Raw genomic sequence first — 17,589 nt, 5'->3', positions numbered from 1 at the left:
TAAAAGCTCAAGCCTGAGCATTAATTGAACCAAGGAAAGTGCTCTTCATAAAAAATGTGGTATGCTTGTTTATTCTTTTAAATAGTGTCCAGTTTTATGCAACCCTTTTAAAACCAGATCCTCAAACTTCACATTTTGTGGGCTATGTAACTATAAATGGGTCTTGATTAAGAGACAGAACTAGAGTACCTAGCTAGGGCTATTGTTTAGAACTTTCAAGATTTCCGTTTTTGGGTTTCGTTGGTAATTGTCTCTAACTATACTTTCCTCAACTGCTGTGTATAGTCACTGGACCATAGGTGTCACAACAGAAGGTAGTCACTGAATAGCCTCTAGAAATTTCCACAGGCTTAATGTGGGGTAAGACTGGCTGAAAATAAGTTGTTTAGAGTAGTGGAGGGGACAGAGATCCACAGAATCCTGCATTGTGGAAGACGGAACTTAATCAACAGGTTATGGAAATCCTATGTCCTAAACCTCCATCAGAGTGTTCCTACTTATTTACCTCAGCAGCAAGCAACAACAGGAGGGCAAGTCTTGTCCTGCTCAGGAGCTACAGAGGAGAATCTTTAATTACTTGTTTTCTAAGAATGGATAATGTTTTGGAGGGTGAATTAGGTTGACATAAAGCATTGCTGAAGGCAGATAATGATTTTATCTTCGATTTTACTTCTGGCTGTTCACAGCTTCTCCAGAAACCCTGGAATTTTGCAGCCCCTGAGGTAAAACTTTGAGCTCTCTAGCTATTTTGGCCTTTGGCAACAATTGACTTCATGTAGGTTCACCTGCAACAGAGCCAATATGCTTAGCCAAGTTCTAGCGTTTCCACACTCCTAGATACTTTCTGTGCCATCAGCGATGCTTTATGATATGCAAAGTGGTACGTGTCCATACGTTTTGATGAGACATAGGTGAATCTATAATAAGATACTGCTTTAAAAGGGTGGCTGGAGGAATATCATAATCATCGCGTCCTTAGACCTAATGGGACTTGGCCTTTTTATGGAATTTGGCCATACATGTAGCATGAACTCCAAACTGGAGCATGTTGGCGGCGACGTAATGGCCCATTTCTCTCTAATGCTATTCTCTGTCCTTACACGTATTAAGCTTGACAGACATGCTTCATCTTCAAGAAGGGGAAAGTTACCTTTCAAGTGATAAAAAAACTTCAAAAGAATTCATATTCGGTATACATTGGTTATGGGACTGAATATTTGCTGTGAGTTGATGAATGTTGTCCCTTTAGATATGGGTATGTGTTGATTTTTTAAACTCGTTCTGGCCAAGGTAACATAAGTAAATTGTTTCATGATTGTAAACTGGGGTATATTCCTGTGAAGTATGAGCATGAAGCCTGATCTAAGAGGCATTGAAAGAGTTGTTTCAAGGCCGTTCAAATGAACAACTACATATTTCTTATTTTGTTCTTTAGAATTGTCCGCGATGCAAGTAAGATATTTTTCTCAAGGATCTTGGACTTGCTACTGCTGGATGCAATCTCCTAGACTAGTAAGACCGCACTCAAAATTCCTGCAGCTGTAGAAGACATAAGATGAAGATCGCAACTGGTGTTATCTTAGTGATAGGGGGCCAGAATCTGGCTACGATGGCCAGCTAGGAATTTTAATAGTTGAGAGAGCTATATAATGGTATAAATCAGGTAAACTGTACTGTACATGTAGCCCCTGAAGAAATAGATGGTGATGGTACAACTTCGGCAACAGTTATTAGACTGCTGCAAAGCTCTAACAGCATGGGCGCAGGAAGAGAGCTCGGCATCAAACTGTTTCACTGTCACAGTCCTGTACCAAGCTTATCATGGGCACGCAAGAAAATCTGCATCTCAGGATTGATTTCGGTGCAGAAGTCACAATAACACAGAGATTAAAATCCCAGCTGAGATCAGCACCTACTGCAAACTTCCATTGCCTTTATTTCTTGTAGTATTGAGGCTGACACCTAGTTCACTTCTAACTCTTGTTCTTATTATTTTTCTTGTTGGTATTTCTCTTGGATTTGGATAAGGAGCGTAGTGTTGTCCAGTCAAATTTTACCTATGCCGTTTATGATGTAGTTCTGTCTAGTGCCACATTTCAGTAATTTGGTTGAAAATTACTGAAGAGAAATTGATTTTATATGGTTTGTTTACAGCAGTTATTTTTCATTCCCAGGTCTCCGTGTCAGGTCTGATTTGTTTGACCAGTGCCAGGTTCATTTGACAGTGACTAAAAGCGTTCTTGGTGTAATTGTTGCTGGAAAAGGAATGGGACTGTCCAGTCCCTGTAGCATACAGTTTTACACAGCACAACACATATGCATGTAAAACTAGTTAGTGTAAGGAACTATCACTGGTTTTAATTAACTTGCAGTATTCCCATGTGCTTGTCACATCTTGAATGATCTCTAGAGTGCGAGTCTTGGAGTTTGATGAAAGACTCTTTCCCCCCAGAATTCAAGTTCGGAGGGAAATCTTGTTGTAAACACTGTAGAAAACCATGGAGTCTACACTTTGCTCCTGCTGAGAAAAATAAACTCTTTTTGTTCTCATATTAGTGTATCTTCCTGTGTGGAGGAAAATGCAGTGAGAGTATTTTTAGCTGCTTTTGTCTGAAGGGTAAAAAGAGAAAAGGAAAAAGGAAAAGAGCTGAATTTTGAGTCATTTTTCTTTAAAGAATGTTTTCCTTTTTTTAAACTATTTTTGGAATACTAATTTCCTCATCGGTAAACATCAAAAGCTCAACTACTGCCAACTAAAAGACTACAAGATAAAATAATACAAAGTAAATTCTCTTTAGTGAGGGAGAAGTGCTTGTTAGATGGCACCTTCAGAAACACATGGGGTGATCACACAGGCTTAGAATAAGAGAAAGCACATATTTTACATATAAATATATTTGTTTGGGGCATGCTTTGCAGAGCATCACATACAAGCTAAGTTTCATGTATTTACAAAGTGTCATCAGCTGATTCATTGCTGAATAAAACATGAGAAGACGTGAATCTACGCCAAGGAGTTTGCAGTCTCATTGTAGTACTGGCAAACACAGTATCTAAGGGAGAAGAGGTAGAAGCCTTCCCTTCCTTCAGCGTAAGCTTCCATTGTACTTAGTGCACATAGGGTTCAATACAGAGTACCAGATGATGCTTTTACTGAGGCAGATACCTTGCATAGAGCACTACTGAAGGGCTTCACAGGATAAGATGTTTGGGATGCATCACATAGGAAGGAGAGAGGTGCTCCATAGAGGAAGTTACCATTACATATTTATGCAGGTGGAGGCTAAGAAAAAAGAAATTAATATACAGGTATCTGAGTGATTTCAGGTTAAATTACAATGCATAAAAACAGAGGTATTGTTTTTCTTTTTCAAAACTGAAATCTTAAGGAGAAGTCGTATTCATTGAGCTTCTAATGAAGTTTTTGTTAGCAAGTGTTAAGACTGACAGCTAATATTGCTAAATTCTAGAATTAAAATATAAAGCTACTAAAAAGAGAGGTATTTTTAATTTTCTACTTATTTTAATTTGAAAGTGGTTTTAGTATGTTTTTTAACTTTCATGCATTCGCCTGTTTTTCCATCAATGGTAAGGACTATAAATGTGATATTTTCAATGAGATCATATTTGAGTGCAGTCTCGACTGCAAGAACTGGAAGAAACAAATATACTAAAAGTGGGCAAATAATTGACTTAGCAACAATGAACAAAAGAATTAGCATTTTAGTTAAGCTATCTGTAGAAATACTGTGACCATTTTTCTCCAAGTATTCTCCTTTAATAATTAAAAACATTTTGCTTTTTTCTTTTCATCCCTGGCTCTGTTTGCCTTGCAGTTTTCAGACTCTTGCCTCCATCACCAAGCAGCGGTCCCTGTGTTCTCCATCATGCAAGCTCTTGTACAGAGAAGTTGCTCGGTCATAGTCCCGCTCAAGATATATGTGGACTAGGCCACTGTAAGCCATGTAAAACCACAGCTTTACAAACTGCTCCCATTTGTCAAAGAATTCATTTACACAAGCTTTACATGAACAGGAATTCATTACTAAACCCCAGGCATGAAGTTAAGCAATATTTACACCATTTGCAGTTTAAGCAAGTCATTTTTAGCTTGACGTTACCTGGTCAGGAATAATCAGTTGAATTCAGCTGATGTTTACCTCTGTGAGTAGAAAATGAAGCCCAGTTAGGAATTTGTTATGTGGAATTAATGTGATGTTAGCAGCCCTCCTTTTAGCCTTGCAGTGAAAATTGTGAGAGCTATTTTTGAATGTTCCCTGGAGGAAAGATGGCCTTGGGAGTACATAAAGATTTAACTTTGAGCATTTTCCCCTGAGCTTCATTCTACAGGTGTTGAACAGTAACTCTGAGTCCAATGTAAAGCTGGGGGAGGTCAATAATAATGTTTCCATCAAATGCAGCACATTTGGATCGGGTCTGACTTGACTTGTTCTCTTAAGACTTTGTATTTAACAAACACTTTAAGACTTTGTATTTGACAGAGACACTGGTCCTCACACTGTCTTGGCCCTCACTGTCTGCTGAAAAATTAGACATCGGGGTGTAGTAGGTGTAATTTCTCTTACATTACTTTGGTGCACTTAGCTGCCCCAAAGTGTGCAGATGTAGCGCGAGTCCCAGAGGGCATAATGAGATGTGCTGCATGGAAGGAGCATCCCGTGCTCTTGGATTATGCTTTTGCTGATAAAACAAGCAAGGATCTAAATAGAAGAGAGGCCAAATAGAGTCCAGAGGTGCTGACTGATGCAGTTAAAACTCCTGCTGTTGGAAATGGTAAAAGACAGGTTTTCTGATGAAATCCTAGGTACTTGCAGAGGAAGGGATTTCTGAAAGTTTTACAGTTCCTGTGCTAAAGAAGTGCAGTATCAGTAATACGTATTGTGCAAAAAAGATTGCCGCTCTTCAGAACAAAGTACTTAGTGATTTCTAGAGATGAATCCTGGCTTTAAAGGGCTGACATGGGATTCCTTGTCCTTTGACCCTTGTGAAAGAGAAGTTAAATTCTCACAATGCAAGCCTCGTCTTACAGGTTTTAGGCCAAGAAGTAAACATGCATGTCTGGCATTTGGTTACAAAATCTGCTTGCCTCATCTGTATAAAGTGACCTAATTTGGGAAAATGAAAGAGAATCTGGAACTTACTTTCTAGTGCAAAACCGAGCTTCCAGGCCTCTTAACTTGTTAGCTTTCAGCATATAAGTAGATAGTAATTCTGTCACTGCATTTTGATGCTTAAGTGTGAAAACACCTGCAGTTTAAGCCATGTCCTGGGATGACACAAGGTGTAAATAAATCACTTGGAAACAGTGATTCAGGGCAATGCCATCCCCACACCCCCCTGGGGGAAACCACCCTTGATATTCATTCTGGGTCAGACCTCAGGAGCCGTATTTAGGCATTAAGCCACATTGTTTCTGTGGGAAGCCAGACTTCCCGGTTCATACTCACTAATCAAAAGAAATGGAGAAAAGCAGTGTACCAGCACCTAGCATAATTCTGGCAGTAATCATCATTTGCAGCCTTAGACTTGGTCTTTTAATAAAGCTAGCTGTGGGTTTCTGCTGGGTGGGGTTAATCATGCACTGTGTGGGGTCAGCCCTGCTCCCCAGGTACAGCCACCGCCAGGCTGGCAGGAGGAAAAAGAGCTGCCTGGGGGAAGCTTTGTCTCATTGTCCTCCAAAATTTGTCATTAAGCAGGGCCAGAATAAGCAGAAAGTTTGTGGGCAGGAGTGGGGAAAGAAGGGAGGGGGAGCGTGAAGAGGACATGGCAATGAAAAAAAGGGAATTTAGGAACGTGTTAGGGTGAGTGCCTTCCTTCATTTGCAGGGTTTCAGCCTGAGTGTAGTCACCCAGAAATAGGTGCAGGCAAGCCTTAACTTCCAGTTACAACTATTCTTAGCTTTCTTATTTAAGGAAGCCTAGTAAAAAGATTTCTGTAGTGGCAAGCAGCATAGAGGAGGTCGGGGAAAGAAGCTAGAAAATACTTAATCATTTTGACTCCTCCACTCAAGATTGTTAGCAAAACTACTACATCCTTCCTCACTGAGGATGCTTATCTTGGAGCAGTGTGTCTTTAGTACTCCCTTCCAGAGTAACCTTTACCACTCACGCTCCTGTCCTCCTTCTCTAATACATCAGGCACGATGCACAGGCACGGGATGTCGCCCAGCATTCAAAAGCCAGTGTACGTCCCGCTCCAGGGAGCTGAGCACTCGCGAGACCCTTAGACCAGAAGGACCTATGTTAGCAAATGGCATCTGGACTTGAAGCCGCAACAGCGGGTTGTGTGGGCTGGGGTAACTAGAGCAGAGTTACAAGGAGTGCCAGGTAGGCAGGGAGAAAGTCGGACTTCAGCAGAGCTTGTGCGTACATCTGGTGCGTGCAACAGGCAAGTGTGGATTAAGTGGCTATTCTGGGAGTCTGGCTTGCAATACCAGCCCATTACCAGGAATTGGAACAAATGCAAAATTGGCAGCATATACAGAAACACTCGTTTATTTCCCACATTATGCTTAGTAAGGGTGCAATTAAGCATATTAGGCTGTTTTATTCATGCCTGTGTTCTACCAGCAGGCACAGGGAACCCATTCACGCAAAGGGCAGTTGTGGAGATACTGGTTTTCTGCCACCCACGTTGCTCCAGAAAACCTGGAAGCAGCTTGTTCAGCTCAGGAGGGAGAATCTGTTGGCAGCACTATTCAGTATGCTGAATCATAACTTCCTCCTGTTTGTCTAGTAATCCAAAATCTCTTCTAGGAAAAAATGAGGCAGACAGGTCTTGCATTCCAACTCCTATGAGGAAAGACATTTCCACTAGAAAAGACTAATACTAGAAAAGAAAATTGATGTCTGTCTTTATACTTTGACAGAAACTACCATTACTATTTCCAGATCAGTTGTAAACTGTATTTGTATCTTCTGGTTCTTATTATTAATGCAAGACCAAAATGCCACCAACATAAGTACTTTGGTATGTATTATCATGTGACATCTTCCATTTTGACAACTAACAAAAGAAGAAAAATCTAAGCAAAAGACAAGTTAGTGGCTGTGCAGACATATAAAGCAATTTATTAAAGTCCACAATGCCAAAAAGGTGGTCCAGTGCTCTCATGAAAAGTGGTTCAAGGTTCAGTACATAACAAAAAAACATTGATTTATGGGTGGGCAGTGATTTTTAAATGCATGGGAAGACTCTTAAGGACTATTTGTGCTGAACTGCTTTGTGCTACTGCCTCAGACTAGCACTCAGTTCTTTGATGTGCTTGTTTATAAAATTAGACTTTACATGCAGCCTACTGCATGGTAGTTTTTAAGAGGCCCTGGAGCTCTCTGCAGTCAGACCAGCTGAGCAGAAAATGCTATCTACAGCATGAAAAATTAGTAAACTGTGGGCTGAAACAGCCAAACTAAAATTGCCTAATAACAGTGGGGTTTGGTACTGCACTACTTTCTATATGTTGACATGCTTTAAAGTGAAATCTTGCAAGGAGTGTAAAGTTTACCACCCTTCTCAACTGATAAACAAGTATTACGTCTTCTTCTTGCAGTATTCAATGTCTCTTGTAGCTCCTTGGGAGGGTTTGGTGGTGATGTTATAGTTGTTACAAACTGAATGCTGTTGACCAGGTTGTATGAATTCTTAACAAAAATGTTCTCCAACATCCCTCTCCTGTCATCATGTCCCAGAACTTCTGTGCCCTGGTGCTGGTTCCCCTCTGCTTTTCTCACGGATGGCTTGATGCCAGTGAGTGCTTTGCACCTCCATAGTGAACAGCTTAGGCAGCATCTTATATGTCCGTCTGTATACTAAGCCACATGTGACTATCAGATGTAGGAGTTATTTCATCTTCTCAAGTTGCAGAAATTAATTTTTTATTCTGGAGGATGTAAGGGTTTTATGTGCATCTCCTGTGGAGTTAAGATGTTTTAGCTGAAAGGTTCTGTACCTTTTTATTTTCTTTATTTTTTAACAAACAAAGCAAGTGTACCAATTGTATTGATCCTTACATCTACCAAGGCTGTAGGAGAGCTGGCATTTCCCATTATGAGTTCTGGGCTTAGCTGCTGTAAAGTCTTACTTCAAAGAAGGCCCTGGCACACACACAGGATCATGCAACAGGACTGGAACAAAGTCCAGAGAAAAAAGTGAGAGTAGCTGATGAGCTGGAGGGGAGGGAAATGCAGAAGGGACGGGGCATGGCCAGATGCATGCCACAGGGGACAGGAGTGGCAGGTTGGGAGCCCAGGCTGTGCCTGCCCTTCAGGCATCTCCCCTGGTGCCAGGTTCCTAAGCTGTAGTTATCAGCTGACAGTTGCTGGCTGATCTCTAAGAAATGTACTGAAAGAAGTGCAGATCTATCCCCCATGTTGGCCGACAGCACCTAGGGCTACAACTGGAACAGCCAGTTATTCCATTAGTTTCTTTACTCAGTAGCCTCAGTGGGATTGAAACCAGGAGAGGATCCATGCAGCTCTGTGTGGTGGAGTGTGGAGGGAAGAGTCAAGAAACATTTAAAACAATGCTAGCAATGAATGCCTTGGAAATGATACACAGAAAACTCCTTCATGAGTGTCAGAGTTACTGAAGTAAGAGTTTCAGGTGCCCCAGGGTGTCCTGCTCTTTTAGAAAGGCTCTGGCCATGCCATCTTCATAGTAGCCTGTATCGTTTCTGAATAGGTAAAAAATTAGGAAGTTTCACAGTACTCTGGAGTTGAAAATTTTGGTTCTTCTTTTGCATTTTTCAGTGGGAAGGTGAACCTGAGAGACAAAGCAGCAAGCCATCCAGTCACTGCAATGCCTGTTTTAGTCTCTGGAGCATCTTAACGTAGCTGCAGTGGGATGGGGCTTAGTCACAGCTAGTTTAACTGCCTCAGTATTTAGCTTCTCACAGAGGTTTGCCAACCAGTCCTGACTTCTGTCCTGCTGTAACTAAACCCCTAATATTAGTTTAATTAAAGCAGAGTTCTTTTGTCCGTAGTGGTTTATCTCTCTAAGGATCATGCAGAGTCACAATAACTGGAAGATGGACATGTTCTATACTGAGAAACTACTAAAAAAAAATTACTGTCTTAAGAGGCAGGATGGCATAAAAATATTGTCTAAACCTCAGTGAGGGAAAGATGAGTTCCTGTTCTCCATTTCAAAAAATGAAGCATAGCATACACTGTAGTACTTGTTTGATAGGTTTGAAGCCAGTGAAGAACACCTTTTTCACACAGCCTCTGATAACTATATTACAGACGACTTTGAAACCAGTAGTTTGTTCATTATGTAGAATGCAACAATTCGCATTCTGAGTAATGAACTAGGATTGATAGAAGAAATAAAGGCGAAAGACGTTTCTCCACGAGGTGCACCATTCTTCCAGACTGCAGTATGATGCAGAATTGTATCTGTGCTCCAGATCTTCTGACCTGTCCTGAAGTAAAAATCTGTCCATGAACACAAGTCACTGGGGGACAAACTGCTAAGAGTAATCTATGCAAAAGAAATTGGTTTATACCTGCAGAATCTACTGGGCAGACTGAGGCAGTCATTGGCCCATGTAGGAGACGTGGCCCTATCAAGTCACACAATGTCAGTATGTGGCTACGTTTCACTCCTGGCCTTCAGGACAATGAGCTTGCCATTTCTACTTGATACTGGATTGCGATCTTAATCTTGAACACTGGGCAGTGGATAGAGTGGAAAGAGAAATATTCTTCTGGCATGTGAAAGTACATAAATAGGAAACAAAAATACATCTCTGAGAGCTGGTTCTTTTAATAATGGCTGTGTTTTTTAAAGAATGCAGTATTTCTTGGGAAAATATCTCCAGATGAGAAGGTAGTGGTTTTTCATGCATGTTTTTAAGTCTTGAAGCTGATTGGTGCATGCTTGAGTTGCATTTTTTGAAACCAATAGGAATATGGAATAAGAAAAGTGAATGGATTTCCAAGTTTGAAACTGCATGACTATGAGAGATGCAATATGTGCTATTCTTAGCAAAGATGCTGAAAAAAAGGGAAAGTGAGCAATTCACACACAGTCTCTACATGAATACTTAACTGTTGCAACCCACTGCTTGACGTGTAAGATTTTTTTGTCTCATGCAAATCTAAGCCACTCACAGCTCCAGCAGAAAAGCACCACTGCTTAAAAAAATCAACTGTGATAATTTAACTCATCAGCATGGTAATGCTTTATGGGTTTAAGAAATTAGGTTAGTTCACGCGCAGTAGGAAAGAGTGCAACAAGGATTCCAATTGTGGGTGCTTATTGTAAATGCAGATGGTTTCTTCTTTAAATTCTTTTTCAGGGCAGTAATGCTAATTTTTAACATCTCATATTTGAGTGTAATTCAATAAGAGTAGCAGTGCCTTGCTCACTGGCATTTGTTGAGTCTCATGCTTTCTCTTGACACAGAAGTTATAAATCTCTTAAAAAGAAATATAAGCATGGGAAAGAAGATATGCTATAAATGCCTTGCAGCATATAAATATATGTTTGTTGAGCTCAGTGGGAACGTATTGTTAGCAATAATCAGCAGTTGATTAAGCCCAGAAGTAGCTTGTCTCTGAAACAAAGATTATAAGTGTTTGGTGGCATTTGTTTGTGGGGCTAAGCCACTTTTACGAAATATTTGCATTCATTCATATAATATCAAGAAGAAAAATACTTCCAGATACCTCTTAATAACTACTGAAGCCCTAGAAGGCAGTCTGGACTTCGGAATGATTTAAAAAATGAAGCAGGGGGGAGAGAGCAGAGAGAGGCAAGATAATCAGATGATGTTGACTTAAATTTTAACACTGGGGGTAGCAGCCAGCAGATCACGGGAGAAAAACCAGTGTAGGTTATCCCTAACAATTGCTAGAATAACATCCTATAAATTATTATAGGCAAAGGATGTAGGTTGCCCTTGAATCTTCCACCCAGCTCCAACATGACCTCAGATAATTTGCTTGAGTACACTGCATCTCATTCCCTTCTGTAGTTTTGTGCTTCACAGTCACAGCTACATTTAATTTACTAACTATATTTATACTGCCTGCACTTTTTTTGAGGAAACAGCATAAATAACCACATATTATTGTGATCATCTGTAACTGTGTAAATTGAACAAGGGGGTAGACTTGTTGTTATAAAACTTATGCTTTTCATGTCTGTAAACCAGAGCACTGAATGCAAAAGTAACAGGAACATATGTGAGACTTGCAGTGCTCTCTGAGGGATACGTACTCCGTAAACCAGTGAATGAAGCAGAAGGAATAAATCACAACTAGGACACTCTAATCAGTGATTAACAGAATGCTGTTCCACTATGTCCTCCCACCAGGAAAACCTGTACTGACCTCTTTCCAGCCAGGAATTTGAAATTTCTGAGGACAGAGAATAGCTCTGAGGATTTAATAGCTTTTCCCCCCACACACACACACTTATGGTACAAAGAAAATACATGCAATATCTTTACTTTTACTCTGATACCCTTAAACTCATATATATATATATATACACACACACACATATATATATAAACACCAGCATATATATAACATACTAAAAATAATTTCTTCTTATCTCAGGATTTTTCAGTTTGTGATCATTAAACAACCCTGAAAATGGGATTTCTATATAGCTGATGGAAGTAATTGCACAAGAAAGTGAAGAGAAGAAATATACCAAGAACTGTACACTTAGCAGTGATGGTTGGACGATAGTGCTGGAATTGGAGAGAGTGACTCGAAAAGAGAGTTAGACTTTGCCACCTCCCATCAGAAGATCTCATGTCATGGAGATGAGAAGAGGGAGTCAGAGACTGGTACCAAAGGCAAAGTAGAATAACTAGAACAGGGAGAAGATCTGGTTTAAATATTACAGTAGAAAGGTAGTCTTAAGATAGATTTTGGATAGAGACGAGACATGCAAGAGGAATAGGTGTGGTAACACAGAAAAGAAAAAAAGAGCTAATTACTAGATTTCTTCAAACATACATGCATCATGCCAAATCCGGCAACTTTTCTCTGAATTTTCTGGCATCTGAAATAAATGTTGATATTCTGGCTTCCCCCATTTAATAGTGCATCTCCCCATAAATACCATCTAAACACATCTTCCTGCTTTTGTTCTTAATTTTTCCTTTTGTGTTAAGATATTTCTGGCAGATTTCCACCTCTTTCTGGTGAAAAACATTCTGACAGAATATAATACATACATATGGGTAAATACTGACTTCGGGGTTTTGTGGATATTAAGATTTACAATTCCTTAATGTCAGCTTTGACTTCAGATTTGCTTAGGATCTCTGTGCTTCTCAGGACAATTAACCTTCGTTATTTACCACAGGGTTCATATTAAAGCACATATTATTTAATTCTATAATTGTATTACTTTCATGCACATATACTGATTTTGTGTGAAAATTATTCCTCTGAAATGAGGAAAATATGTTGTAACTTCCAACTTTCTTTAGAAGAAGAGTTAGGTAGAAAGGAGTTACATGTACTTGCTATGCCAAAGTGGGATATCAATGCAGTACTGTACGCAGAAATTTGAATTAACATCATTGCTGGGATCTAGCTACATTATTTCTGGTGTGCTTTAAAGCTTTGCATTTAGTTGCATCATCTGATGCTTCAGCAAAGGCTTTGAACTCATCAAGTGGCTGATGGATGTGTTTTTAAAGGCTTGGATGGTCACTTTATACGCAACGATAAACCCGCTGTTGTACTTAATAAGGTCAGTGAAGCAACCAGAAAAGAAATATATAATTCTGTAGCATGGGTCTGTAAGCATGGTACTGCCTTGGCTTTTTAAGTTTAATGAAGCAGCTACTCAGCTGCTGAATATTCTTGTTAAACAGTCTCAGCATGGATTTTAAAACTAAAATGTTGCTGATACCGTGGTCTCCTTGGAGAGTCCGTGGCTCTCATTCTCTTAAAAAGTGTGCATCTTTTATATGTTAATGGTTTTGAAATCAGCCATTTGCTTCATTTTCATCGTAAATGAAGGCCAGAGTCTGATTTCCTTCCCCGCTCTCTGAACACTATATCCCCTGTAAGCTGTCTCATCAGCCTCCAGTTCACTCTCTGGGGTATGCATGGTCTGAAAATAGCTGAAATAATCCTGTAAAGCAAAACCTTTGCCAAGCGTTTTTCTATTTTAGATGCTTTTCTAAGAATATAAGTCCCTACGTGAAAACTTGCATGGTACAAGTGGTCCAGCGCCCCCATCACATCCTCACACGCTATGAAGTCTTACTGCCAAAGGCGTCCATTCAGGAGACTTCAGAAAGTTAGCACTGCCGTTTGCTGCAATCCAATGAGATCAAATTACAAGATTTCTTTTAAAACCCAGAGAAATACCTCTGTTTAAGAGAGTGGATAAAAGTTTAATTTTTAAACTCTGTTTCCTGCTGTGGTACTGGTACTACAGAAGTAACAGTGGTGTCCAATACAAATGCTTTTTTTGAGGGTTAAATGCAGCGCAGACAAACGTGCCTGATTTCAACATCTGAATATCATAGTAGTAACCCGTAGCATTTACATGTGACTGTAGCCAAGTGTCTCAAGGCATGCTAGGAAATCTTTCCCTCCTTTTGCAGAGGGCTTAATGCACCCCGTATGTATGCTGTTGGTGACTGACCTGGAGAGCAAGCCTGCAGGCACGTAGCCTGGTGTTCTGCCCGTTGAACCACGCTGCTTCCTCTCACCGACAAGCATCATACGAAGGTATCAGGAATTCACGTTCCCAGGCTCTTTGTTACCACCATAACCCTTGCTTTCCAGTTACCTCGGTTGAAAGCATCGTACAAAATATTGAAAGCATCGTACAAAATACACTCTAAGTGATGGGAGAAAGAGCAAAGCAGATAAGAAAGCCACAGGCAAGCTGTGATTTCTGCCTCACCTTGTGGCATAAATTATTACTGCACACGGGCTGTTATTAAGCTGGTCCGTGTGGCAAAAGCCCTGTACACGATTATTTGCTGGGTCTGTGCTCTGCCATGGGTTGGTGATGGAAGGCAGTTAGCAGCAGTGGAGTGTTTTCACAGGGGATTTGGAGCTGATCGGCCACTTTCTCCTCCGATACATAACTTTCCTTGTTGGTGGACAGGGGCAGCCTTTAAGTTTAAAAGCACACAAAGTGAAGGTTGTATATTCCTTTGCAACATTTGCGGGGGGAAAAGACAAAAAGGTTCAGTCTTTCCATTTATTGCTCATGACTTCAGGAGTCTGCAGAGAAAAAAAGTGGAGCAGAGCCGTGACTTGCTGCTTCTGAGATGTACAGACTTTTTTCGTGACCCATAACGTTGTAAGCTTCCTCTCCCTGCTGAGCAGGTTTCAGAGGGCTGGGGCAGGGAGTGGGGGGATGTTTTTTTCTCACACCTGGTATCGATCAGCATGGTGGAGTTGCAGAGAGGGAGGGATGTACCCCTTCCCCCTGCCTCACTGCCCTGTCCTCCCTCCTGCCTAGATGGGGACCTGCCAACCACCACCATGAGGACGAGCCGCTGCAGTCACCTGCCCGGAGTCCCGCCAGAGCGCCCGCGCCCACCGGCACCTGACAGCAAGACCCTGCCCGGTGGCAGTGGCAGTGGCCCAGCCGGCAGCTGCCCGCAGTATGTCATGCAGGTGTCGGCCAAAGATGGGCAGCTGCTCTCCTCCGTCGTGCGGACGCTCGCCACGCAGAGGTACGTGGCGGGGTGGCGGGATGGGACAGGGCCGTTCCCTGTGTGGGCTCGAGTGCACCCTCCCCAGCTGCTGCTTGCAAGTCCTGCGGGTGCTTGAAGGGAAGATGTGATGATGTGCTTCATGAAGGCTTACCACAGTGCAGGTGTAATTATACCCTCGTCCTAACTTTATAATGATTATGCTACATATGTAATTAAACCCTCACCATTATACTCAGTGAAGAAAGGGGAAGCAAGCTGTCTAGAGATGCTGCTGCTCAAGTGCACCAGCTGCAATAATTTGCCCTGATACCTGGTGGGAGGCTTCAGAGGGCGCTGGCTGGCCCAGAATGCTGTGTTTAGCCTGCGTGCCGCTGCCAGCACTTCGGCAGCACGTTTCATTCACACTTCCCAAGCCAGCGCACTGAGTGGCCAGGCAAGCTATTTCTAGCAGAGGTGCACACACAAGTGTTGCTGCTTCAGCCATTGTGCAGGTGATTGACAGTGGCTCTTTCTGCTGTCGGTTTAGGATGGCAGATGAGGGGCGAAATCTACATTTAAACTACACCCTTCAGAACATTAGCCTGCTTTGGGTTGGCTTTGTTTTCATTAGAAGCAAGAAAGAGGATGCTTAAGAGTTTGGCCATATCCAGACTTGATACTTGGGCCACTGGTGCGAAGCTGGAAAGAGTGCACGGGTCTTGAAGTAGCTCTGGATTTTCACAAAAAAGCAAACATAATCCAATCCACTGCACTCATGTGAAGAGTGAAATAACTGCTGCCTGCACGTGCAGTGTGACAGCTTGAAAGGGCCTTTTCCCCTTTACTTGTAGCAACTTTTTTAAACCCTGTGCATTTTGTGCAGCTCAGACATGTGTGCAGAGCATCTAGCACAACTTCATACTGTTTTACCAGGCAGACTGAAAGGAGTGGGCTGGCTCCTTTACACTTCCCTGCAGTTACACTTGAGTGAGATCTGCCTGGGGCAGCCTGCAAAGATCCAGAAGAGGGGCAGAAGGAACAGCTGTGTTCCATCATACGCTATCCACTAACAAGGTTTTGTCAGCGACAGTGACAAAACCCGCTTTTCTGAGGAGATCACCTGAGGTGGCATATGTGGTAAGGAGAGTTTTTGTTTCCAAGACCTCAGCCAAGAGATGGACCTTCTCAGCCTTGGCAGTCAGGGGAGCTGAGTTGAGTGAAGTGGATCCACAGATCAGCAGCACTGGTGCTTGCAGCCTGCTCCTGCTTTCCTCCTGCTGCACTGAGCCCAAGCACCCCAGAAAGCCATGCGACTGAGAATCTCAATAGTTAAAAACAGAGTCTTCAGGTTTTTACTGGCAGGAGGAGCACCCGTCCTCCTTTGCATGTTAGCACCCCGCCCCCAGGAAGGTGGGTGCTTTGGGGGAGGCAATGCAGGAGAAATAGCAATGAGCAGCAATACAGGAGGGATGTGTTTGGCACACCCTCCTTTTCAGTGCCATTAATATTACTCCTTGAGCTGCTCGTGGGGTGTTGTCCCAAAGAGAGGGAAACCCTCCCCAGGAACAGGAGCTTCCTGCCTGCACAACGCCTGCCTGAAGTGGTGGCCCTGCCTTCACACCGCTACAGGGCAAGATGCTGTTGTTTCAGGTTCAGTAGTCTTTTGCTGTTGATTGCTGAAAACAGCTTTCCCTATGGGTCAGGGGATCATCACTAGCGTAAGAGAGGCTATCCTGTAGGTCAGGAGTGATGACACAGATCATCTCTAACATAAGAGGTGCCCAGCTGAGGCAGGTTTAAAACTTTACCTGATACATTTGGGGATTTCTTGAAGTGGCTGCTCCGCTGCGCTGTGAAGAGGTGGGAAATAAAAAGGTACAGAAGCACTTGGTTGTCTGTTTCTCTTCTGCCACTCTGATGTGTTTTTCTCTCTCCACTTTTTTTCCCCCACAGAAGAGATATTTTAAACCAGAATACCAAAGTGCCTGCAGCCATTAGCCCAGCAGCTTGATGTACTAACTACAGAGCAAAGTATGCAGGCTGCAAATGTTTCCCATGTTGTTAATTTGTGACGTACAGAGAGAAAGAGAGAGGTGCTGGATCACAGCTCTGTATACTGACCAGCAATTTTCTCTCCTTCTCCAGCAGCCCCTTCCATGACCGGCCGATGTGCAGGATCTGCCACGAGGGCAGCAGCCAGGAAGACCTGCTTTCCCCCTGCGAATGTACAGGGACCCTGGGGACTATTCACCGCAGCTGCCTGGAGCACTGGCTGTCATCTTCAAACACCAGCTACTGTGAGCTCTGCCACTTCAGGTTTGCAGTGGAGCGCAAACCCAGGCCATTGGTGGAGGTCAGTACATGGGGCACATCCCCGAAAGCTTAGCTTTAATGAGCAAATCACGTTTGTTTTTATATAGGCATCTCAAAGCCTTTGCAGCTCCACCGAAGCCAAAGCAAGCTGTGAGTTTTGGGCTTGGCAAGATGAGGGCAGGAGCTCAGGTAAAGGGCAGGAATAACAAAACACTTATTTTGAACCAAATCAAAACAAGCGAGAAGAATGGAATCGATGGGTTTGCTTCACTGTAAATGTGCGTGAAGATCTGGGGAACAGTGTGCAGTGAATTCCTAGTATGCCAGCCAGCTTGGTAGAGGATGAAAGAGAAGCAAGTAACAGTTTCTGTGGAATGCGAGACAGGCATCAGTATTCAGCATATTAAATATGTCAGGAATATTTTTTTTTCTTGCTTTTGAGAGAGAGGTAGCAAACTGAGGAGCCTTCGAAACCTAATTTCCATGTGAAGCCCACAAGAAGGAATTGTTCTTGCTCAGTGTCTGGCATGTTTAGCCATTCGTGAGTGACCTTTTGGCCTCCTCTTGCCTGTGCACCAGACTCAACAGTGAATTGGACAATTGTTTCTCCCTTATCAATT

General features: G+C 42.3%; 1 protein-coding gene across 6 annotated transcripts in view; it reads left to right on the top strand.

The window, feature by feature from the left end:
* Positions 1-17,589, top strand: part of MARCHF3 (membrane associated ring-CH-type finger 3) — an 80,556-nt gene that overhangs the window by 39,397 nt on the left and 23,570 nt on the right. For 4 of the 6 annotated variants that reach the window (XM_087742022.1, XM_087742025.1, XM_087742023.1 and 1 more), the window contains 3 exons: positions 13,607-13,733; positions 14,479-14,695; positions 16,802-17,009. In XM_087742022.1, the coding sequence (XP_087598148.1) occupies positions 14,502-14,695; positions 16,802-17,009 (402 nt within the window). In that variant the 5' untranslated portion in view covers positions 13,607-13,733; positions 14,479-14,501. The remainder of the gene's footprint in view (positions 1-13,606; positions 13,734-14,478; positions 14,696-16,801; positions 17,010-17,589) is intronic. The other 2 variants (XM_087742026.1, XM_087742024.1) reach the window with 2 other exon arrangements.

The sequence above is a fragment of the Nipponia nippon genome, unplaced genomic scaffold (genome assembly GCF_047370975.1).
Source record: "Nipponia nippon isolate SJK-2023a ecotype South Korea unplaced genomic scaffold, ASM4737097v1 scaffold_8, whole genome shotgun sequence".
NCBI classification, from domain to species: Eukaryota; Metazoa; Chordata; class Aves; order Pelecaniformes; family Threskiornithidae; genus Nipponia; species Nipponia nippon.
This window is presented reverse-complemented; position numbering and strand designations above follow the sequence as displayed.